The sequence below is a fragment of the Ambystoma mexicanum genome, chromosome 3p (assembly GCF_040938575.1).
Source record: "Ambystoma mexicanum isolate Mex_15411 chromosome 3p, UKY_AmexF1_1, whole genome shotgun sequence".
In the NCBI taxonomy this organism is placed as follows: domain Eukaryota; kingdom Metazoa; phylum Chordata; class Amphibia; order Caudata; family Ambystomatidae; genus Ambystoma; species Ambystoma mexicanum.
In genome coordinates, this window is record NC_090925.1 from 321,055,907 (window position 1) to 321,076,030 (window position 20,124).

Here is a 20,124-nt window from a genome sequence, read left to right on the forward strand (position 1 = left end):
TGGGGATGATGAGGACCAAGAAGAGGAAGAGGAAGACCCTGAAACCTACAGAGTAGATTCCCCGGTAGAGCAAGAACCCCCGGTTACCGACTCCCCTGTCGACAATCAACCTCTCCCGAATGAAGTTCTGTCCCGAGCGGCAGAACACTTCACATTGACACCCAGGGTGCTCAAGAAGAGAGGGACTTCGCCGAGGAGTTAGTAGGACAAAGGAGACCTGTTGTGCAGGCCATCCCTATCCTTAAGTCTATTCAGAGAAGAATATACACAAGGGGGCATCTGAAGCCAGACTCCCTGGTAGTTACAAACAGCCGTAAGAGGGCGGGAACACCCTTGTCATCGTCCGAAGCTCCTCCCGACAAGGAGAGCAAGAAACTATATGGTTTGGGCAGGAAGATCGCCTACCAGGCAAGGATTGCCAACTCCACCACCCTGTTGGCCAGTTACAACTGCCACCAGTGGGAAGAAGTCGCGGCACTCATAGACTCCGCCCCAGAACCCTTAAAGAGCCAATTGGCACGAGTTTCCACGGAGGGAAGAGCTGTGTCCGGTTGCATTTTAAAAGCAACCTTTGATGCCGCGGATAACGCCGGCAGATTGATAGCAGAAGGGACTGTTATCAAGAGACACGCTTGGTTACGGCAGTCTGGATTCAAAGCTGAAACCCAGGCATCATTGTTAGATAAACCGGTGGAGCCGGATCTGTTGTTTGGTAAGGCGGTCGAGGACGCGCTGAAAAATGCCAAGGACGAGTATGAGACACACAAATCCCTAGGCCAACTAACCAATAAATCCCCTAAACAGAGAGGGAATGTCATTTTTCGTCGCCCACGCGGAAAGTCCAATTCCAAGAGAGGATCTAACTATTCCCAAGGGCAGGGTATACCATGGAACAATAACAACCAGCAGTCTACCCAGGGTTATGGCAGGGGTAATAATAGAGGACGTGGTAAAGGTAGAGGCAGCCCCAGTGGAGGCGGCGGCAAACTTCCACGAAAACAGTGACGCTCCGTTCAGGGTCCCTTCTCACGCAACCCCAGTAGGGGGACGCATTTCCAACTTCACCCAAGCTTGGGAAGGGATCACATCAGACAGATGGGTGCTGTCCATAGTATCCGCAGGGTACTGCATAGAATTGTTAGAGCGTCCCCGAAACCATCCTGCACGACAAAAAGTACATTCTTTGGACCACCAGACGATCCTCCTCGAGGAGATCGTCAATCTGCTAGCAAAGGACGCGATAGAACTCGTCCCGGGACACCAGGTAAACAAGGGTATTTATTCAACTTACTTCCTTGTGCCAAAAAAAGATTTGACAATGTGCCGAATATTGGATTTATGGCCTGCAAACAAGTATGTCAAGCCACAAAAATTTCGCATGACTACTCTCCAGGAGGTAATCCCCCTCCTAAAAAAGGCCGACATCTAGTGGTACCTGCAGAGAATTACATTCTTTGTTTTCGAAAGTCAAAAAGGGACGTCGACAGGGTGTGGCAGTAATACTATCCCTAGTGTGACGTCCACTGTACGCATGGTCCTTCACACGTCACGGTCCCTCAGATTATTATTTCTGCCATCATAGTTGGAAGAATATCGTGGAGTTCCTTCTTGGCTTACTTAGAAAAAGTTTAAAGTTAGACTTTCTATCTGTCCTTTCGACAACCGTACACCGCAAGATCTCTGGCAACTGCTTTCGAGGACAAGACCATCTGTCGTCGACAACGATTGCCGTCTCGATTAACTTTGTCTGCGGCCTATCTAGGCCCCAACGGGCCTCGGCCCTGTACAGTAGGGAGAGCGAGTGGGGGTTCATATTCCATCTCACTTAGAGAATGCATAGTTCACCTGGAAGGATTCACACCGAGTGTGTAACCTTTGCCTCCCTAGGAACCACGCTGAAAAACAGTGCAAGTCTTGCAAACTGTTAGGCCAAAAACTTTAAAGGACCGAAGGATTAAACGCTGGGCCGAGGTCGCCATGGACGTCGAGGGAGCCTCTAGCGATGGCAGCGTCGGTGGCCTCAGTGACGCTGAGGGCAATCGGGAACCAATGGATTCCTGCGTGCAAGCCACCGACTCCAACAGGCAGGCCGGCGGTTCTGCTACGGAAACGACACCTGGCGGTTCAAGCACCTCCATTACACGCCACACCAAGCGCATCCTCCATGGCCGACAGTCGACCACGTCGTCGAATAAGCCACATGCTGTGTCAAAGAGAAGGTCCAAACATTCCCTGTCCTCTGGGTCATCGCGGTCCCGATCACCACATGACAGGCCCCTGAAACAGACACCAAAGTCTGTTTCCGACACCACATCCAAATCTGGAAAGTCCTTGGGTTCCAAGGACCGTGCGTTGAACGAGGCATCCACGGCCCCTGCAAAACGCTCTAAAATGATCCCCGCGCCAGACGCCAAAAGAGCCTGCCTGGACGCTACACAAACTAATACCTCTTCATATCAAGACGTAGGTCAGGACAATATTACAACACTCAATGCTCACAAGACCCTGGCTCATTTACAGACCCAGAAGACCAAGGGGACACAGGGGACTTAGACCAATACTATGGTATACATCATCCAATCCCCAGACCATTCCGACCAACCAGTGGCTGATTCCCCCGTGGACAGCCAGCTGCAGTACAAGGACCTGCTCTTAAAGGCTGCAGAACACTTTAAGATAGATACCGAGGAAGCTCAAGTCGATAGTCGTTGTAGAGGACATCCTTGTGGAGAAGAGATCTGCAGCACAGTTCATCCCTCTGCTTCAATCTTTCCAGAGGTGTATTCAGTCTTCTCTACTTACCCGCAATCTAACAAGGGCAGTCAACCCACACATTGAAAACATTTTCAGACCAGCCCCATCTGACCCTTTAAACATTAGGGGGCAGCTAAAGCCTGACTCTCTACTAGTCACCATCACAGGAAAGAAAGCAAGAACACCCCTATCCTCTGCCGAAGCCCCTCCTGATAAGGAGAGTAAGAAAATCTACACTCTGTTCAGGAAAGTAGCTTCCTCGGCTGCCCATCAAGTAAGAACAGCTAACAGTACGCTATTATCCAGCTATAATTGCCACAAGTGGGACAAGGTCAACCAACAAATAGACGTGGTTCCACAGCCCCTAAAGACACAGCTCTTCACGCTATTGCTGAAGGGAGACCAGTAGCAAGCTGCATTCTTTAAAAATAACTGAGATGCAGCACACAATGCGGGTCGTATTGTGGCAGAAGGTACTCTCATCAAACGCCGTGCATGACTTTGTCATTCGAGTTTCAAATTGGAGACCCAGGCTACCCTTTTAAACATGCCCATCGAGCCCAATGCATTATTTGGCAAAGCGGTCGAGGAGAGGACGCACTAAAGTGCAAAGGAGGAATACAATGCCCTCAAATCCCTCAGGCAACTCACTAACAAACCCTTTGGGCAGAGAGGGGGTGCAAATACACGCCGGTTTAGAGGACAGAACTCCCAGTGGTCCTCCAATTACAACCAGGGTGGACAGAGTTCATCCTCGGGTTCCTCACAAGGGCAGTCCTCCCAACAGAATTTTCAATGGGGCCAGAGAAGGTCAGAAGTAGGGGCCGATTCTTCTCCTCAAGAGGGGGCTCCACCCCTCCTAAGCAATGACCAACCGATACAGGTTCCCTCACATGCCTCTCCAGTAGGAGGTTGTATTTCTCACTTAACCCATGCATGGGAGGGGATCACGTCGGGCAAGTGGGTAGTTTTCCACCGTGGTGGGAGGCTATTGCGTAGAGCGAATACAAACACCAGCCAACCACCTGCCACGACAAAGACAAACTACATGGGAAGAACAGAACACCTATGTCAAGCCTCAAAAAAATTCTGCATGACAACGCTACAGGAAGTAATCCCACTGCTAAAATAGGGAGACTACATGGCAACCTTGGGCATGAAAGATGCATTCTTTCATATCTCAATGTTCCCAGCGCACAGAAGATTGCTGTGCTTCAAAATAGCGAACCAACATTACCAATTCAAGGTTCTACCCCTCTGCTCCAAGGCTATTCACCAAGGTATAGCAGTAGTGGCAGTGCACCCATGCAGATAATTAATCCCAGTGAACCCTTATCTGGACGACTGGCTGATAACAGGGGAATCCCCCCCAAATTGGCCAGCAAAATACCCAGAGAACATCAATCTTCTGTTCCGATTCTCGATCAACGAGAAAAAGTCTTGTTCCAAGGAAAACAAAACAGTTCTTAGGAGTGGTCATAAAAACAGAAGAGGGTCTATTCTTCCCATCCAATGAAAGAGTTGAAAACATACTGGTGCAAATGGTTCATAGTCATAAAATCGAAAACAAAAAGTCAAAATATTGAAAAAAAAATGTCGAAAAACAAGTCGGATTTCTTTTTTGTTACGTTTTTTTATTCAAAATGGGGGGGTTCCTCCCCAACCCCCCTTTTATTTTTTTTTTACACGCGAGAGCCAAAAAAGAAATATAAATTTAAAAAAAAGCAACTTTTTATTTTTTCGGCATAACTTTTTTGTTTTTGGTTTTTTAAAAACTTTTTTTTTTACTTTAGACCTTTTTTTTCTCGATATTGTGACTGCACACCGCTGCAAATACCTCTGTATTTAGCCGGTCACCAAATATCCGTACGCAAAACAGTGCGCTTGCTCGGGATGATGGCTTCATGCATTTACCTGGTCCCGCACGCACGGTTGCACACGCGCCCAATGCAAGAATGGTTAGCGAAACCATGGTTTCAGGGAAGCAGTAGTGGGACGACCTAGTGGTTGTTACAGCGCTACACTGATGGACAAAGGAAAATGGAAAACCTTTTCCCAACCCTACAGTGCAAGTGATTTTCACTACAGGCGCATCGCCCACCAGGTGGGGAGTTCATTACCTTTACCACACAGCGCATGGCCTGTGGACCCATATCACAGCTCAAAATCGCACAAACCTTTTAGAGCTACTAGCAGTGCTCAAAGCCCTACAAGCTTTCCAAGTGCATCTGTCAGGCCAAACAGTACAAAGCCTCACGGACAGCACCATTGCCATGTTTTACATAAACAAGCAGGGAGGCACATACTCTCCAAGTCTGTCCAGGCTAGCACAAAAAATGTGGAAGTGGAACATGTTCCTAGTGTCGCGACATGTCCCAGGGGAACTCAATTCTCTGGCAGACTCATTAAGCAGAGACCCTCTACCCGAAGAGCACGAGTGGCAGCTCAGCAGAAACATCTCAAACAATATTTTCTCCCTCAGACTTCTTCACCACAAGCCAAAACACACAATGCCCAGACTTTGCATCCAGGTTTCCCCAACCCGGATCCAAGGCGAACGCCCTGTGGATGAGCTGGTCAGGGAAATGTGCCTGCGCCCCCCCCCCCCCCTCGGCACCTCTACTGAGCAGGATAGTGAACAAAATGCACCAGGAACAAGTGGCGCTAATCCGGTTTGCTCCTATGCGGGCGGGACAACCTTGGTTTCAGCATCTGCACAAACTCGTGATGTGCGATCCAATCAAACTCCCGTGCCCCTCCAACATGCTCACCCAACGTTACACCCAAAGCCTCAATCCATGAACTTGGTAGCTTGGCTCCTGAAGTCAGAGTTTGGTCATTTAAAATTACCGAAAGGTGTATGGAAATCCTCAAGGAGGCACGCAAAGAAAACACCAGACACTGTTATTTTAACAAATGGAAAAGATTTGTAATATGGTGCCAGTAAAAAAATGCAAACCCGATCGAATGTACGCCATCACACATTCTTCATTACATGCTCCACTTACTAGACTCATGTCTAGTATTCCACTCCATCAAGGTTCACCTAGTGGCTCTATCCGCGTACACCACTTCTCAAAGCAGGGTGTCCTCGTGGAAAGTCCCTGTCATTAAGGCATTCATGGAAGGAGTAAAAATCCCCCCCCCCTCCCCCCCAAACTTCAAACCCACCTCCAGGGTGGGATCTAAATGTGGGACTCGCAAAGCTCATAGGGCCCATCTTTTGAGCCTATGCACAAGTCCAGCCTTAAATACCTAACATATAAAACTTATTTTCTGGTGGCTATCACCTCCATAAGAAGAGTCAGTGAACTACAAGCTCTGTCAGTGCAAGACCCTTTCTTTGTTATACACAAAGACAAGTTGGTAATAAGAACACACCCTAGGTTTTCACCTAAATTCATATCTAAGTTCCATGTGAACCAGTCCATCGAACTACCCACTTTCTTTCAAAACTCTTCACGCTTAGCTGAGAAAAACCTCCATACACTAGATGTAAGGAGGGCGGTTCTTTACTATGTAAACAAAACAAAACCGCTATGAAAAACAGACCAACTGTTTGTCGCCATAGCACCTGGCAGGGAAGGGGACCACGTTTCAAAAATCGCCATCTCCAAATGGATAGTGAAATTCATACAGCTCTGCTACTCTCTATCAAACAAAACTCTGCCTTTCACACCAAGAGCTCACTCTACCAGTAGTACATGAGCTACCTTGGCCTTTATTGCAAATGTACCACTGGATGCCATTTGCAAAACAGCTACATGTAGCTCTATACATACTTTTACTCCGCACTACTGCATTGACACTCATTCTAAAGCAGATTCACAGGTGGGACAAGCGGTGCTAAAACATCTATTTGCTGCTGTACCTTACCTAAGCAGGTCCACAAGCCTCAGAAGGGAAACTTCACCGTAATCGTATTTCTGATGCTTGTATCTGCTTACACTCACATGCGCCCACTCTTCCTCCCCTGTGGCGTAGAAGGTGCATAGATGTTTTCTGGTGTATCTACTCTTATCTGCTTGATTACATCTGTACTTGCAATACACTTCATGCTACCTCATGTCAGAAACCAAACAATCTGAGGGACCTCGACGCATGACGGTCCATGGGTACAGTGGATGTCACACTAGGGATAGTATTACTGGCACACCCTATCAACGTCCCTTTTTGAGTTTCGAAAACAAAAAATGTAATACTCTGCGGCTACCACTAGATGTGGGTGGACCTGGGGGCCGTTACCCGACCCATGTCATGGGCATCAGGCAGGTAGTTGGGGCAAGCTGGGTGGAGACTTGGCAGGCCTGGCATAGGAACACAAAGAACCCATAACAAATCCCTCCTTTCATTCCTTCCTAGTGTTTGTAGTAACTTCCTGGTTACCACTTCCTGTTGTCAAACAGGAAGTGCATGATAACTCATGAGCTCTCTAGTGTTTGGCTGTGGCTGGCTATATAAGCCACACCCAAGATTCTTCCAGTGCTTCGTGTTGCTTACTGTGAGCTGTATTAGCAACACACTTGCTGTGCTCCGTATCATCCTGCTTCTGCTTACCTGCTCCGTATCATCCTGCTTCAGCTTACCTGGTTCTTACTCCACGCCGCAGCTATCTCCAGTCAAGAGGGGACTTCTACACCGGCACCTGTAAAAACAAAGAAGAACAGCGTTAACACGGGCACATCAGTAACACTGCAAATACTCACCGAATCTTCCGGCGACGCTGTAATCCAGGTTAGTTGTACAAGCACACAAACCCCTGTAAAAGAAAGAAGAGACATTATTCATTACGTTTGCTCCAATAACGCAGACACTTATTTCACTGCACTCTCTCTCTACGCGGTGCATACACCAAAAGCCTCCGTGCAAACTTACCTAACCACCAAGTCTCCAGTAGCACTGAACCCGGACTCGAGGCGCTAATACCACATAATTTCTCCTGAAAGGGAAAGGGAGAGACATAACCAGGCGCGCTCGAATTGTGAGGCGCTGCGCAAACCTACCAGCTGCTAGCTTCGACACACATCGCTACTCACACACCAAAATACCGGTAAACAGAGACAATACGGACAATTTTGGACACTCAACATTCTCTGCGCAACGTTCACTTGTGGGAAAGAATTTCTAGCCAAACTGGCGCCTTGAACTCTCGGCCTCGCTGCGAAGGCATAAAAAAGCGTTTGGCATCTGAACTCAGCCTACAGACATTGGCACCAATCACATGAGTGAATCACGCCCCAGCGAATGCAGGATGGAGTGCACACCCTGCTAAAGATCAAGGTAAGCCCATAGGCGGACGTCACAGCACACAGTAAAGAGAAGGGAAGGGCCCAGGGGAATAGGGTGAATTCAGGGGTGAGTGTACACCTTGTATTTGACAGGTATTCCACCGGGTGAAACAGGGGAAGTCAAGGTCCAGGGAGGCTCGTCCATCGCTCCTGCAGAGACGCAGGTGAGTGTGACAAGGCTGAGACCAGATCGCAGAGTAGAAGACGGATTCACGGTCTCAGCATAAGAGGTGCAGTGGCTGCCGAGCAACGGAAGAGAAGTGAAGGCTCCCGAAAGAGCTAACTCTATTGAGGGGTGAATATATATAACAAAGGCTGGGAAAGCCACGAGGGTTGCGGGAGCCAAGAAGACCTGAATGGGCTGTTGCCCTATCTAGGTACTGCTAAAGTAAACCTATCTGAGAGCCAGAGGGCTTTGTAGAGCCCTGGGAAATTAAGAGATACCTATGTTCAAGGCTGGAGAAGCCCCAAGGGTTACTGGAGTCTGGAAAACCCAAACGGGCAGACAACCTACCAAGTCCTTGCTAAAGCAAGCCCTACCCAGGGCCAGAGGACTTTGGGAAGTCCTGGAAACACGACACAAAATTAACAGAACTGGGAGGAGATAGAACCTGGAGGGTTCTTGTGTTCAGAAACAAGATAAGGACACTCAAGCACCAAGTGTAAAATGGTGGGATTGTGTTAAGAAGTCCTTGTCTTTCCTGAGAAAAGGACAAAGGTATGGAGTTTATGTAAAGACTTTAAAACTTGGCATACTGAACCTGCAGAGAGGCTGAGGACTGTCTAAAATGTAACCTTTGAATTTAAAAGGAGTTGCAAAAATCAACAAACTATAATAAAAATAAAAAAAAGTTAAAGCTTCCCCTTTAGACAACAGAGGGCCTGGTTTACAAACTGCTCTGCTCTCCGGCCGCAGTAAGCAAAAGCTCTGAGTAGGGGGCTTTTGCTCGATTGTTGCTGCAAGTGTATTAACACAAACACATGAAACTGGTTCGGATTAGAAAATGGCTTCCTCCAAGTCGTTGAAAAACAGGACTTTGAGGCTCATTTTAAAACCTATTTTCCAAAGGAGGTTTTTTTAAGAGGCTGCTAATATATATTTTTTTATTAACCACAAACAGGAAACAATGGGACTGATATTCCTCTGCACATACCACTTCTTTCATTAATTTTCTAATTTCATATCACTTAGTACTGTGAAATTAACTGATATGTCGCACTTAATTGGCTTTTCCTGTATCCATTAACATTCTCTTGCCAGATACCATTCATCAAGTCTATTTTAACAAGCCTATATCGTGCTGCTCTTAGCATTTGAAAATCAAATCGCTTCTGCTGCGTGCCATTGCTGAGGAATGCAACAGACGAGATTTGACTTACTAAATGGTATCTGGCAAGACACCGTTGGTGGATACAGGAAAGGCTAATTCGGAGCGATGAGTTAATGTCCCAGTCAATAAAGTAAAGGTGTTACGAACAAGAAAACTAGTTCAAGGAATGAGATTAATTTGAATATTGTAAGAACTATTGGAGCAAAATATTTGTTGGATAATTAGTTAAGCACTTAGCAATTCTAATGATATAATAGTGACCTGTATAAAGGTGGTTCACCAGCCCTGTTGAAGACCAATGTAGTTTGACGTCGCAACACGTGTTGGCAGGATTAAGAGAATCACCAGAAAGGAATACAACATTTGAAACTTTGCAATTTGTTGTTTGAGAGAACATTTGTGAAGTGTTCCATGGTCAGTTATCCACCTCTACAAGATTATAATAATTTAGTGAAATATAACTTGCAATTGAAGTATTGAGGGATATGCACATTGGACACACCAAACAATTCTTTATAATATATTTTTTATTAGTGCCAACATTTTTAAATGATGACGTTTCAGAGTGAACTCCCCTTTTTAAAGACCTTTTTAAGTGTGGTTCTTTATTTTCGTACTGCTAAGATGATTGCTTGCAGTAGGGGAGTGAAGCTTCCTGTAGGGCTGCAGAATTGTTTTTATTTTGGAACGGACTTCCTCCATGTTGTTATACTTGGTATTTATTTGCTGTGACTAATGGACCTGTGAAGGGTTTAAAAAAATAAATGAAATAAAATACTGCCTCATGGGAGATTCTCAAATAGAAACTGTATTTTGTTTTGTTGCTATGCTCACTACCAACATTGAAAAGAAATGTTAATACATGGAAAATTATTTTCTGGCCCCAGCAGGGAGGAAAGTCCCGCACAGATTTTTGATGGAACTTCCCACCCTGCAGTAGGTTTTCAGCCTAAAAGGAAATCTATTTAAAAAAAACTGGCAAATGCTTTGCCCTCGCCTTTGGCGTGCCAATGCGTTGGTCCTAGTTGACACAGCGGCTGTGATCACAGGAAAGGCGTATAGGAATACTAAAAATTGGTGGCATGCTCTCATAATGTGTTGCGGCAGTGCCACTCTTGCCTTTTAACACCGGGGGACGAAGGGGGACACTTGGGAGTGTGCTTAGCAGCTACAAAAATACTTAATCCTAAAAGTATTATTTTTTTCATTTCTAGTATTATGCTGAATCCCATGGTGTGATCTATGTCATCGACTCGACGGATGAAGATCGACTCTCGGAATCAAAGAGAGCCTTTGGTGAGCACTCAGAGCATTTATGGTGTGTCTGTGCCTGGGCTGTATCTTGCAATTGAAGTGCAGCTGGCTAATGTATGAATATGTTTTACATGGTTATGCTCATGAAGCTGGTATTATTTATTAGGAGCTCCTCTGTGGGTGCTAAGTTACCAGTTTTTGAACCTTGAGGTCTCAGTACAAGTCCAAGGTCCCACACTCTGGCCAATGCTGCGACCTATTGGGCAAATCACTATATCATCCTATACCTTGATTCCATTATCTACCAAAATTGTAAGCAATGTGAAACGGCCCGAAACCAATATTAAGCACTTTAAAAAAAAATGATTATTCTTTTCCGCCTAGCATTGTTTAGAGGTGACCCAGCTTGTAGTGTTGTGGCATCGAAAGCTTCTCATTCATTGACTGTCCTTTACCCACCGACAGAGAAAATGATTTCCAGTGATGTGCTAGAGGGAGTTCCAATTCTCGTACTGGCAAACAAGCAGGATGTGGAGGTAAGAGTGGCTTTTCCCTCTGTTTGCTGACACGTGCTGGGGGTTAGGGAGTGGCACATGTAGGCAAACCAGTTAGGCAAATCTATCTGCGTGGAGGAGAAGGCAGCTAGAAAGTGGCTATGCATGGGTGCCTAGAAACTATTGATCCATCTAAGTGGAAAGTGCTAATGCTCTAACCTTTTATGTGTATGGTCCTATTGCCATGTGTCGGTGGTCTTCAGGTTTGGTACTACAGAGGCAAATGCATTCGTTTTTCCTGATATCCACACAAAGGTTATTAAACATAGTTGGGATTGCCTTACATAGTCGGTGCTTATTCAGAAAAATGTGTGTGTATTCACATTTGCAGGATGCATTTTATTTTTGCTAACTATATACACATGCAAAATTACCTAATGAAATCTCCTTGAAAGAAATGTAACACACAGTCGTTGGTGGTCTAAACGCACAGGGTTGTGGCTACTAATGCTGCCATGCACAGCGAAAGAATAATGAAATAAAACAAGCCTGCTTCACTACAACAGTTTGAGTGTATGGATTGTTTTTCTGCATACGTTTTTCTGGACTGTTTGAAATATATCCTAAACAATCAGATTTTTCAATTCAGATTTATCTGTCCTGATCTCAGAGGGGCGAAGAGGGGAGATTAAGCAGAACGTTCTGTGCTGACTTTTCTTTTTACCTTTAGCTCTGGGGTCCTTCAGGTTACTAGCACTCATAATGTTAATCACCATTGTCTGTTTAGTATACTCTCCAAATGACGCATGGAAACATAAACCAAGTGGCTAGCCAGGGAATGTGGTGGCACATCAGATTTGTAGAAACCCAAGCGGTCAAGGTTTTTCAGTAAAAGCACACTTCCCCCCAACCATAGTTTTTAAGAAAGTGACCCATTGTACCAGCCTGTGGTATGTAAGAATGTGTGGGTGATGCTGAATGCTTGAGAGTCTAGGTGATGTCATGTGGAATGTTGTGCTTTTAACATGGGTGAATCTTCATCCAGTGAGGGCTTTGACGGTGCACAACATAGGTTAACAACTGAATCAACAATGCTTCAACCTAAGTTTAAGAGAAAAATTAGGAGAATGTTGAAGGTGCTCCCGGTCAGACCCTTGCTACAGGGCCAAAATTGTAACGATTGGATGTTCCTCAAGGATTGAGGAAAAGACCCAGACACTCAACGCCTAGAGAAACTCGTAACCAAGTTAAATAGTGTAGGGTTTAATGCAAAGTAATAACTGCATATCGCGTGAAATATACAAAAGAATCATACAACTTTTTTTTAAAGAATAACATAAATTGTTTTTTCACAAAACCAATACTTTGAAGAATATACAATGAGTACTCTGCATGTGGTCTTGAACATTGGAGAATGTTCTTTTTTTTTTTTTTTACAACATTCACAAAAACCTCTAAAGCTGAAGTAAATAAATGTTATAAATCAACAGATATGAGCATCAGGAAAGCTGCATCACAACATTGGATAGTTGTCCTAATTTGTCTTCTTGTGCATTTACTACATGTTTCGGGCAATGGGGCCCCTCGTCAAGTAAATAATATGTCTTTCTGGCTGAAATACCAATGATCTCGTATATCTGTGTCATAAAGTTATTATGGAAGTAGCTCACATAAAACCTGTGAGGAAAGCTAACTAACCTTCTATTTGCAGAAGTCCGGGGAAATGCTGCCATGTGGAATCGATCTAAAGAAAAACAGTGGATTAGCCTCATCTGGTTAAATGGTGTTACTGTGCAATCTTAAGGGGTTGAACAAATTAATTAATTCAGCCACCTGTCATGGACAGAGGATAACCACTAAAGATTTCTGGATCTTTCTAGGAAAGATGCTGGTTGGAAACCCTGTTGAGAAAGTAAAGTAGAGGTGTAACCGAGATGTAGGGCTAGACACATGTGGGGTAATGTGACTAGATATTGCATACCAGACATGGGACAGTCGCTAGAGGAACGCGCTGTGTCCCATGTCTGGATAGCGTAAACAAGAGTAACTAAACATGCTACTAAAATGGTTTATACTGAAGAGGAACGTTCAGTAGTTTTAATAGAGTATATGCCACTCGAATGTGGCATCTCTAAATGCTAGGTTGCAAACATAAGGCATCGAATGAGAATTAAAGTGTAGTCCAAATGCTGGGTGACCACATGTAAAGTTAAAGATGCTATATGTAGAATTACAAAGAGTGCCACTGGGGGCATCAAGATAGCTTACAAGTGTGTTTTCTTTTGTGCAGAACGCAGCAAGCGATCAAACAGTGAGCAGAGCATGCTACTCTGATACTATAGTAACGTGTGCGTAATCACTGGCTTGTTCTCACCATTGGGTTGCAATGTGGGAATACCGATGAACTAGAGGTGTCCACCATATTGGAATATGTCACCATATTGGAGTATGTGGGAGAGACTGTGGGTTAAATCACATGCTGTACCATCCGTGTGGTGGATGCACAAGAACACAAATGTTAAAGATGTAAATACAATCCGATGCTAGATATGGAGACCAGATTGACCGCGTATGTTAAGAAAATGCAATATTAAGCCAAATCTGTGTGCGTATTGTCCACATTCATGGGCCGCGGGGGCCAAAGATGTTAAGACGCTTCACGGCCCTTGGGAAACCCAGAGATGGAATGGAGGACCATGCTTGCTTCGTATGCGTCTGGTCTTTTTAGATATGCAAACGGTCAGCCATATTGGATTGCCACACAATGAATGTAAAACATTAACTCATTGATGATGGTTCCTAAGCTTGTGTTGTCAAGAGCAGCATAAGCATATGTTATCATTTGGTAAAGGCTTCTGTTTGTTAGTGGGTTGGTGGTGGTCGATTGCTCTTGTCCAACGTTTTCTGACAAGAGCAATAACAATGCTGGACAGAGGTGAATAAGTATAATCAAGTGGCTGTACTGTGCACATTAGACTGTAGAGGCAACTCTGCATTGAAGAGCAACTCTGCTCCTCTTATCTTCCCAGAACAGATAGAATATGGAATTTTCCTTCCATGGATTGAACGTAGACACTTTAATTGCTAATTAATAAATTGGCTCATTGTTACAGAAACGTGGCTGCCTACAGGGCATCACCCTTCATTCATGCTTCTATCCATTCCCTTAAAAAACTAGTGATGCAAAATGCCTGACCCCAGGATAAGGTGCTATCGCACTAAGTACATTATAAGAAAAGTTTACCATAGCTGTACAACGCACACCTGTAAATAGCTACTCATGTACTGTGCTTTCTTATAGAACACCTCCCTGTTCTTGACATAACTTTGTTAGCAGTCAGTTTGACTGATGCTAACACCAGCATCCTTCTCTACTATTCATTCCTCCCCATTGTAGGAGACATAACATCTAGTTTGACGTATCAGAGAAACCCTCCACACTTTCATTGATGACAAACCTGTAAACTAAACACCTTAGACAGCTTATCAAAGGCTCTACGTGCACTGCAGACCACATCCTTGATACCATCTTCAGCAATGGTACTTTTTAAACTGTGTCCCTCATTGCCTTCCAAACCAGCGCCCTGCTCTCTTATCCTCCCTACTTTGCCGTCTCTGGGAGTGATCACCTAGCTATCCCATTTGCACTTCAAACCCTCCCAGTCAAAGCAGTATGCCTGGCTGCATGGATTCCTATTCTAGCCCTGGAAAAGCTTTGTCCTCCGTGAGATAGTAACCATCTATAGGAGAGATTTATCTTAAGTCTTATTTAGAGGGTCTGCATATTGTCACAGGATGGCACAGAAAACACTAAATATTCCTTATTAAATTCTTTGTTGGGTCTATGGTGGCCCCTTTCAACTTCCTATGGACCTCCTTCCTTACCCAGTTGTCTGTGATTCAGGTTATTGCTATCTAATTGTTGCTCCGACTGTCTAATAGCTGGCTTAGACTGATGATCACCATAAGAGCCAGCTCACTAACTCCCTCAGGGACTTCCTAACTTTCCCTACTCTCGTCGTAGGTTAGTGTTCTAATAGTAAATTAGGGCTGTGCATTGACATTACTTGGTAAGATTGGCCTGGGTTCACTCACACATACACCTTTACCTTTCCCTTCTGTTCTACCTGCTGCTCCTCCCCACCAACTTCTTGTCACTCCTATATTTCACTCCACTTTCCCACCTCCACCACAGTGGTAGTGGCCACACATCTACTCGTGCAGGCAGTGCATGTGTATGCCTACCTAGATGACAGGCTCATAACTGGTAACAGTACGAACCAGTAAAACATGCATGCATGGCCACAATCGATCTGTTGCATAGTTTTAGGTGCTCAATAAAGGTGCCATAATGAAGTCTAATCGAACCCAATCAAAGAAATCCATTGGGGCCATTCTATATCTTGAACCAGTATCGGCGTTTTTGTCACAAGGAAAGATGCAAACCTTTTCTGCAACATTTCCTCTTTACCAGACACCGAAATGCCTACCAGTAAGAATAGTTACATAAAACTATTGGAAGTGTCAGCATTGCTTTTCTGCTTGGTACCAAATGCTTCTTTTTTTATTTTTATTGTGCACATGGTTTAAAATGAACCTTACACAAACATCATAATAACTATACAAACGTGTATGACACATCAAACAAATTATTAACCAATATGTGCATTCCATGTTACTCTGTCATGCATGGCAGTCAGATTACATCTGGACCTGTAACACATTATTCTCACAGACCTTGTTATGCCCATAGAACTGCAAAGCCTTTCTATTCTAGATGGAGGCTGTTTGATACTTTGCCTGGAAAACGGCGTTTGCATTATACACGTTAGTATCACGTGATTGGAGATCGTCACGTGTGTTCCACTCTACGTTTATTAGCAGCGTTTGGACGTTGCTCACTGATTCTGATTGAACAAACATGGAGTCTTGTAGCTGAAACTTTGATCTGCGTCTTCGCAACTCTCCAGCAACTTCTTTTGCTTTCCTTTCTGCAGGTAATATTCCACACGCGAACTCCTATAGCTGCGTCCAAGAAGAAACGTGCGGCTTTCCTTGCTGCGTGTAAATATTCTACACACAACTCCTGTAGCCCAATCCAAGAAGAAACGTGCAGCTTTCATTGCTGCGTGTAATTTTCCACACGCTAACTCCTGTAGCTGCGTCCCAAGAAGACCAATGTGCAGCTTTCCTTGCTGCATGTAAATATTCTACACGCAAACTCTTGTAGACGTGTCCAAGAAGACCAGTGTGCGGCTTTCCTTGCACACGCAAACTCTTGCAGTCCCGGCTGCGTGTACTATTGCCACTTGTATAATCCACACGCGGTTTCCTGAAACTCTTGCAGTTGCATGTAAGAAGACTAACGTGCGGCTTTCCTGGCTATGTGTACTATTGCCACGTGTACAATCAACACGCAGTTATTGTGCTACGCTCTGATTGAATCCTGTCGCCTGTGATGAAACAGGTGGATTTCTAACTTATCCTTTGCTACTCACTATCTTCTGTTCTACATGGGAAAGGAAGTACTGCCAACAACTGTTAATTAAGAAGGTGACTGTGCACGTTACTTTGGACGCTATCCTGTGGTGCACCAACCCGGTATCTAGCGTGTCCCTCGTGCCGTTCGGGATAAGCTTCCCTTACTAACCTTCCCTCCTTTCGTTGGTTCTATATTGGATTGCTTTAGAGACTTGTTGTCAGAGCCTCTCCCGTTATCAGCATCTACAGGTTAGTGTTGTCCTATTTGTTGAACTATTAGTGAGAAATAATGTTGGGACACATCTTCATTACGCCTTATTTTATTCTAGGCTGACTTCCAATTGTTTTCCCAAGCCCTTTCCAGTGATACCTCCCTCTGACTTTTATCTTAGTCAGAGAGTGGTATCATTTGGAAGGTCTATTTTGACTTCACTACCCGTTTGCCTCCTCAAGGATTCGGAAGAACCCTACCAATTGTATCCTTTATGGTTATACCTGTATTCTTTACTGGGCAGTATAAGATACGTGGTTGATTTATGACATAATCTTCCAATTGACTAATCATACATATAATAAACACAATTAAAAACCCCCATCTGTTTATCTTCCATTTTCTTCGTTGGTCTGAAAGTGCATGAATTTGTGCTTCATTTAAAAACGCCATCTGCAGCTCTTATATTAATCTAGATAGAATATTAAGGGGACAATAAATCAATTCCTCACTAGTTATTTATATTTCCATCTCATATTTTGCAAATCTCTTCTAAACATTTAATAGCTGCCGATATCCGTGATATTTGATTCCCTGCAAGGATTTCACTCCAACAGTGCACCTGTGCGTACATCCTTCTTTTCAAATGGATTGTGTCCTCCAACGTATTCCACATCTTTGACATGTAATGTCCACAGCTGTGCTGCTTTGGACATTTTTTCGGCAGCGGGCGTCTTGCGTCGATGGCATCTGGTCGATGTCCCTCGAAGGCCTCCGTCGAGGGTGACACCATCAGATGTTATGAGTAGGACGCACGACGCTCGTAGCCTCAGTTCTGTTTTTTCTGCAAACGTGTTTACTTCGAAAACTCGGTGTGCCTCGTGTTATCAACTTCGAGAATGTCTTCTTCGACCCCTCTGATCCTGTGGTCGGGCTTTAAAAAGTGCAGGGACTGTAAGTCGAAGATGTCCATCACGGACCCACACCGTATCTGCTTGTGGTGTCTGGGTGAGAGCCACGACACCAACGACTGCTCGAAGTGCCAGTCGTTGACTGCCAAAGCCTTGCAGGATCGTAAGGGGAAGTTGCAGGTAGGTCGGGTATCCAAACTCCGTAAATCCAAGAAATCTTGTCTTTCCACCGACGACTCCAGGGGTGACTCTCCCCGTTGGAAGGAGTCCAGCGGATCTCGGTCCCGGAGTGGTTCTTGCCACTGGTCCTCCTCGTCAAGGGACACTCCCAGAAGCAGCGTCACTGGTCGCCCTCCCCGTCCTCGTCGGATGATGGCTCCGTGAGGAAAGTGGCTTGCCCCACTAAATCCTCTACTCCGGAGGAGTGGGAGGCATTCAGGGAGAACATGTTGGAGATTTTTCAATCTCGGGGCACTGCCCCATCCGTGCCTTCTGTTGAAGCCGGCGTGTAACAGTCTCGGTCTGATGTTCGCGCAACTTTGGGCCCGGGCGGTCGGTACGATAAGCATCGGGAACCGTCGAGGTCCCGTTCGGACAAGACTCCAGTAGATCGCCAGAGACGTGCCAGATCCAGGTCGCGGACCTCGTCCATGTCGAAGCCTGGGAAGGCGTCGACCCCGTCAGCGCCATGACTTATCGAGTTGGGCTGTCGGAGCCTTACCCTCGACCAAGCCCTCAGCGCCATTGTCGATGTCAATGCCATTGCCGCGCTCGACGCCATCCGGGCCTACAAGTCTGAATTTGCATGTGGACGCCCCTAGAGCTGTGGATCCTGTGAGCATAGGCTCTGGCTAAGACTGTAAGGCCCCTTGTGGACTCCAGGTCTACTCCTGTATCTAGGAGAGAGTTCTTTCACTCCAAGATAATTATAAGGATGAGGAGAGGTCTGATGTGGACTTGGAGCCTTTTCATGCTCCTGACTTTCCTAAAGCTCCTGACATAGTTTTCTCTGAGGACAGTCAATTGGAGGATCTGCGTCAAGTGTTTACATGACGCCAGTGGCCTGGACCCCTCTCCTGAGATGGAGTTTGGCAAGCCAGAGCCTGGGTCTCATGCTGAGTTCTTCTGTAAGAGGTTGATGTCGAGTGTTACGGAGTACCTGGGGTGGTCCGTCCCTCCAGTTGAAGTCGATCAGGATGACCTGACTGACATTTTAGATCAGGGTCCATCCACTGACCCAGTGTTGCTTTTTCACGTGGCTTTACAGAAAAGGGTGGCTGCTGCTTGGAACACCCCGGAGTCTCTTGCGGCGGTCAACAAGTCATTGACTAAGAAATACCGCCCATCCTGTAGCAACCCCGGCTAGCTATCCACTCACCCCACTCCTGAGAGTTTGGTGGTTCAGGCGGCCACGAGCGAGGCAGCGTACCCTACCATCCCTCCAGATCGGGACAAGCGCTTCGATGGATGGGCATGCAAGGTATTTTCGGCTGGGGGTATGTCCCTTAAATCGGCCAACTCCACCTGCGCTGTGGCCAAATATTCGCACACTCTGTAGAATTGTCTCTCTGGCTGCTGAGCATATTCCCAAAGGGGAAGAAAGGGATGGGTTCCTTGCTATTGTGCAGGATGGCAAGGGTGCCATGTGTGAATCCCTTCAGTCTGGGTTGGACACGACAGAAAGTGTCAGCCGGTCCATGGCTGCGAGCACCGTGATACGAAGGTTTGCTTGGTTGCAGAAGTCGGGCTTTGCACCGGATGTGCAGGCCCGACTTCTCAACATGCCCTTTGATGGCTCTCATTTGTTTGGCAGAAAGGCTGACAAGAGCCTTGAGAGGTTGCAGACCTCCAAAGCATCTGCAAAATCTTTGGCCGTAGCTGAGCGTCAACCTCCGTCTTTTGGTCCTAGGGGACGGCAGTGGGGGGGTTCCTTTCATTACTACTCCTCTTTTGATAGAGCGAGAGAAACGGCCAGTCAAAGGGGCCACCGTCAAACTACCCGTGATGGACGGGGAAGAGATCCCATGCCCGCTCTGGCAGCTGCCTCTTTGCCTTCAGGCGCTGCCGCAGCCTCTCCAAAACAGCTATGAGGCCAGGTCCCATTGTTCGCCGGTTGGGGGCAGACTGTTTCAGCATCTTGAAGAGTGGCAAGCCATTACTTCAGATGCGTGGGTTCTGGAAACAATAGCCCACGGCTACTGCCTACCCCTCCTAAATCGGCCTCCCAACAGTCCTCCGGGGAAACTCTCTTTGAAGATTCCGGATCCGCTCCTGCTGCAGGAAATCTTGACCCTGCTGGAGAAAGGCGCTATAGAACTAGGGTTGGTATTCCCCATATTTTTTGATTCCCAGGAAAGACGAAGGAGTGAGACCCATCTTGGACTTGCGTCACTTGAGCAA

At 45.8% G+C, this 20,124-nt stretch overlaps 1 protein-coding gene across 2 annotated transcripts in view; it reads left to right on the plus strand.

Annotated features, from left to right (window-relative positions):
- ARFRP1 (ARF related protein 1) overlaps window positions 1-20,124 on the plus strand; it is a 377,172-nt gene that overhangs the window by 246,720 nt on the left and 110,328 nt on the right. For both annotated transcript variants that reach the window (XM_069650886.1, XM_069650887.1), the window contains exons 5-6: window positions 10,588-10,669; window positions 11,093-11,163. In XM_069650886.1, coding sequence (XP_069506987.1) covers window positions 10,588-10,669; window positions 11,093-11,163 — 153 coding nt within the window. The remainder of the gene's footprint in view (window positions 1-10,587; window positions 10,670-11,092; window positions 11,164-20,124) is intronic.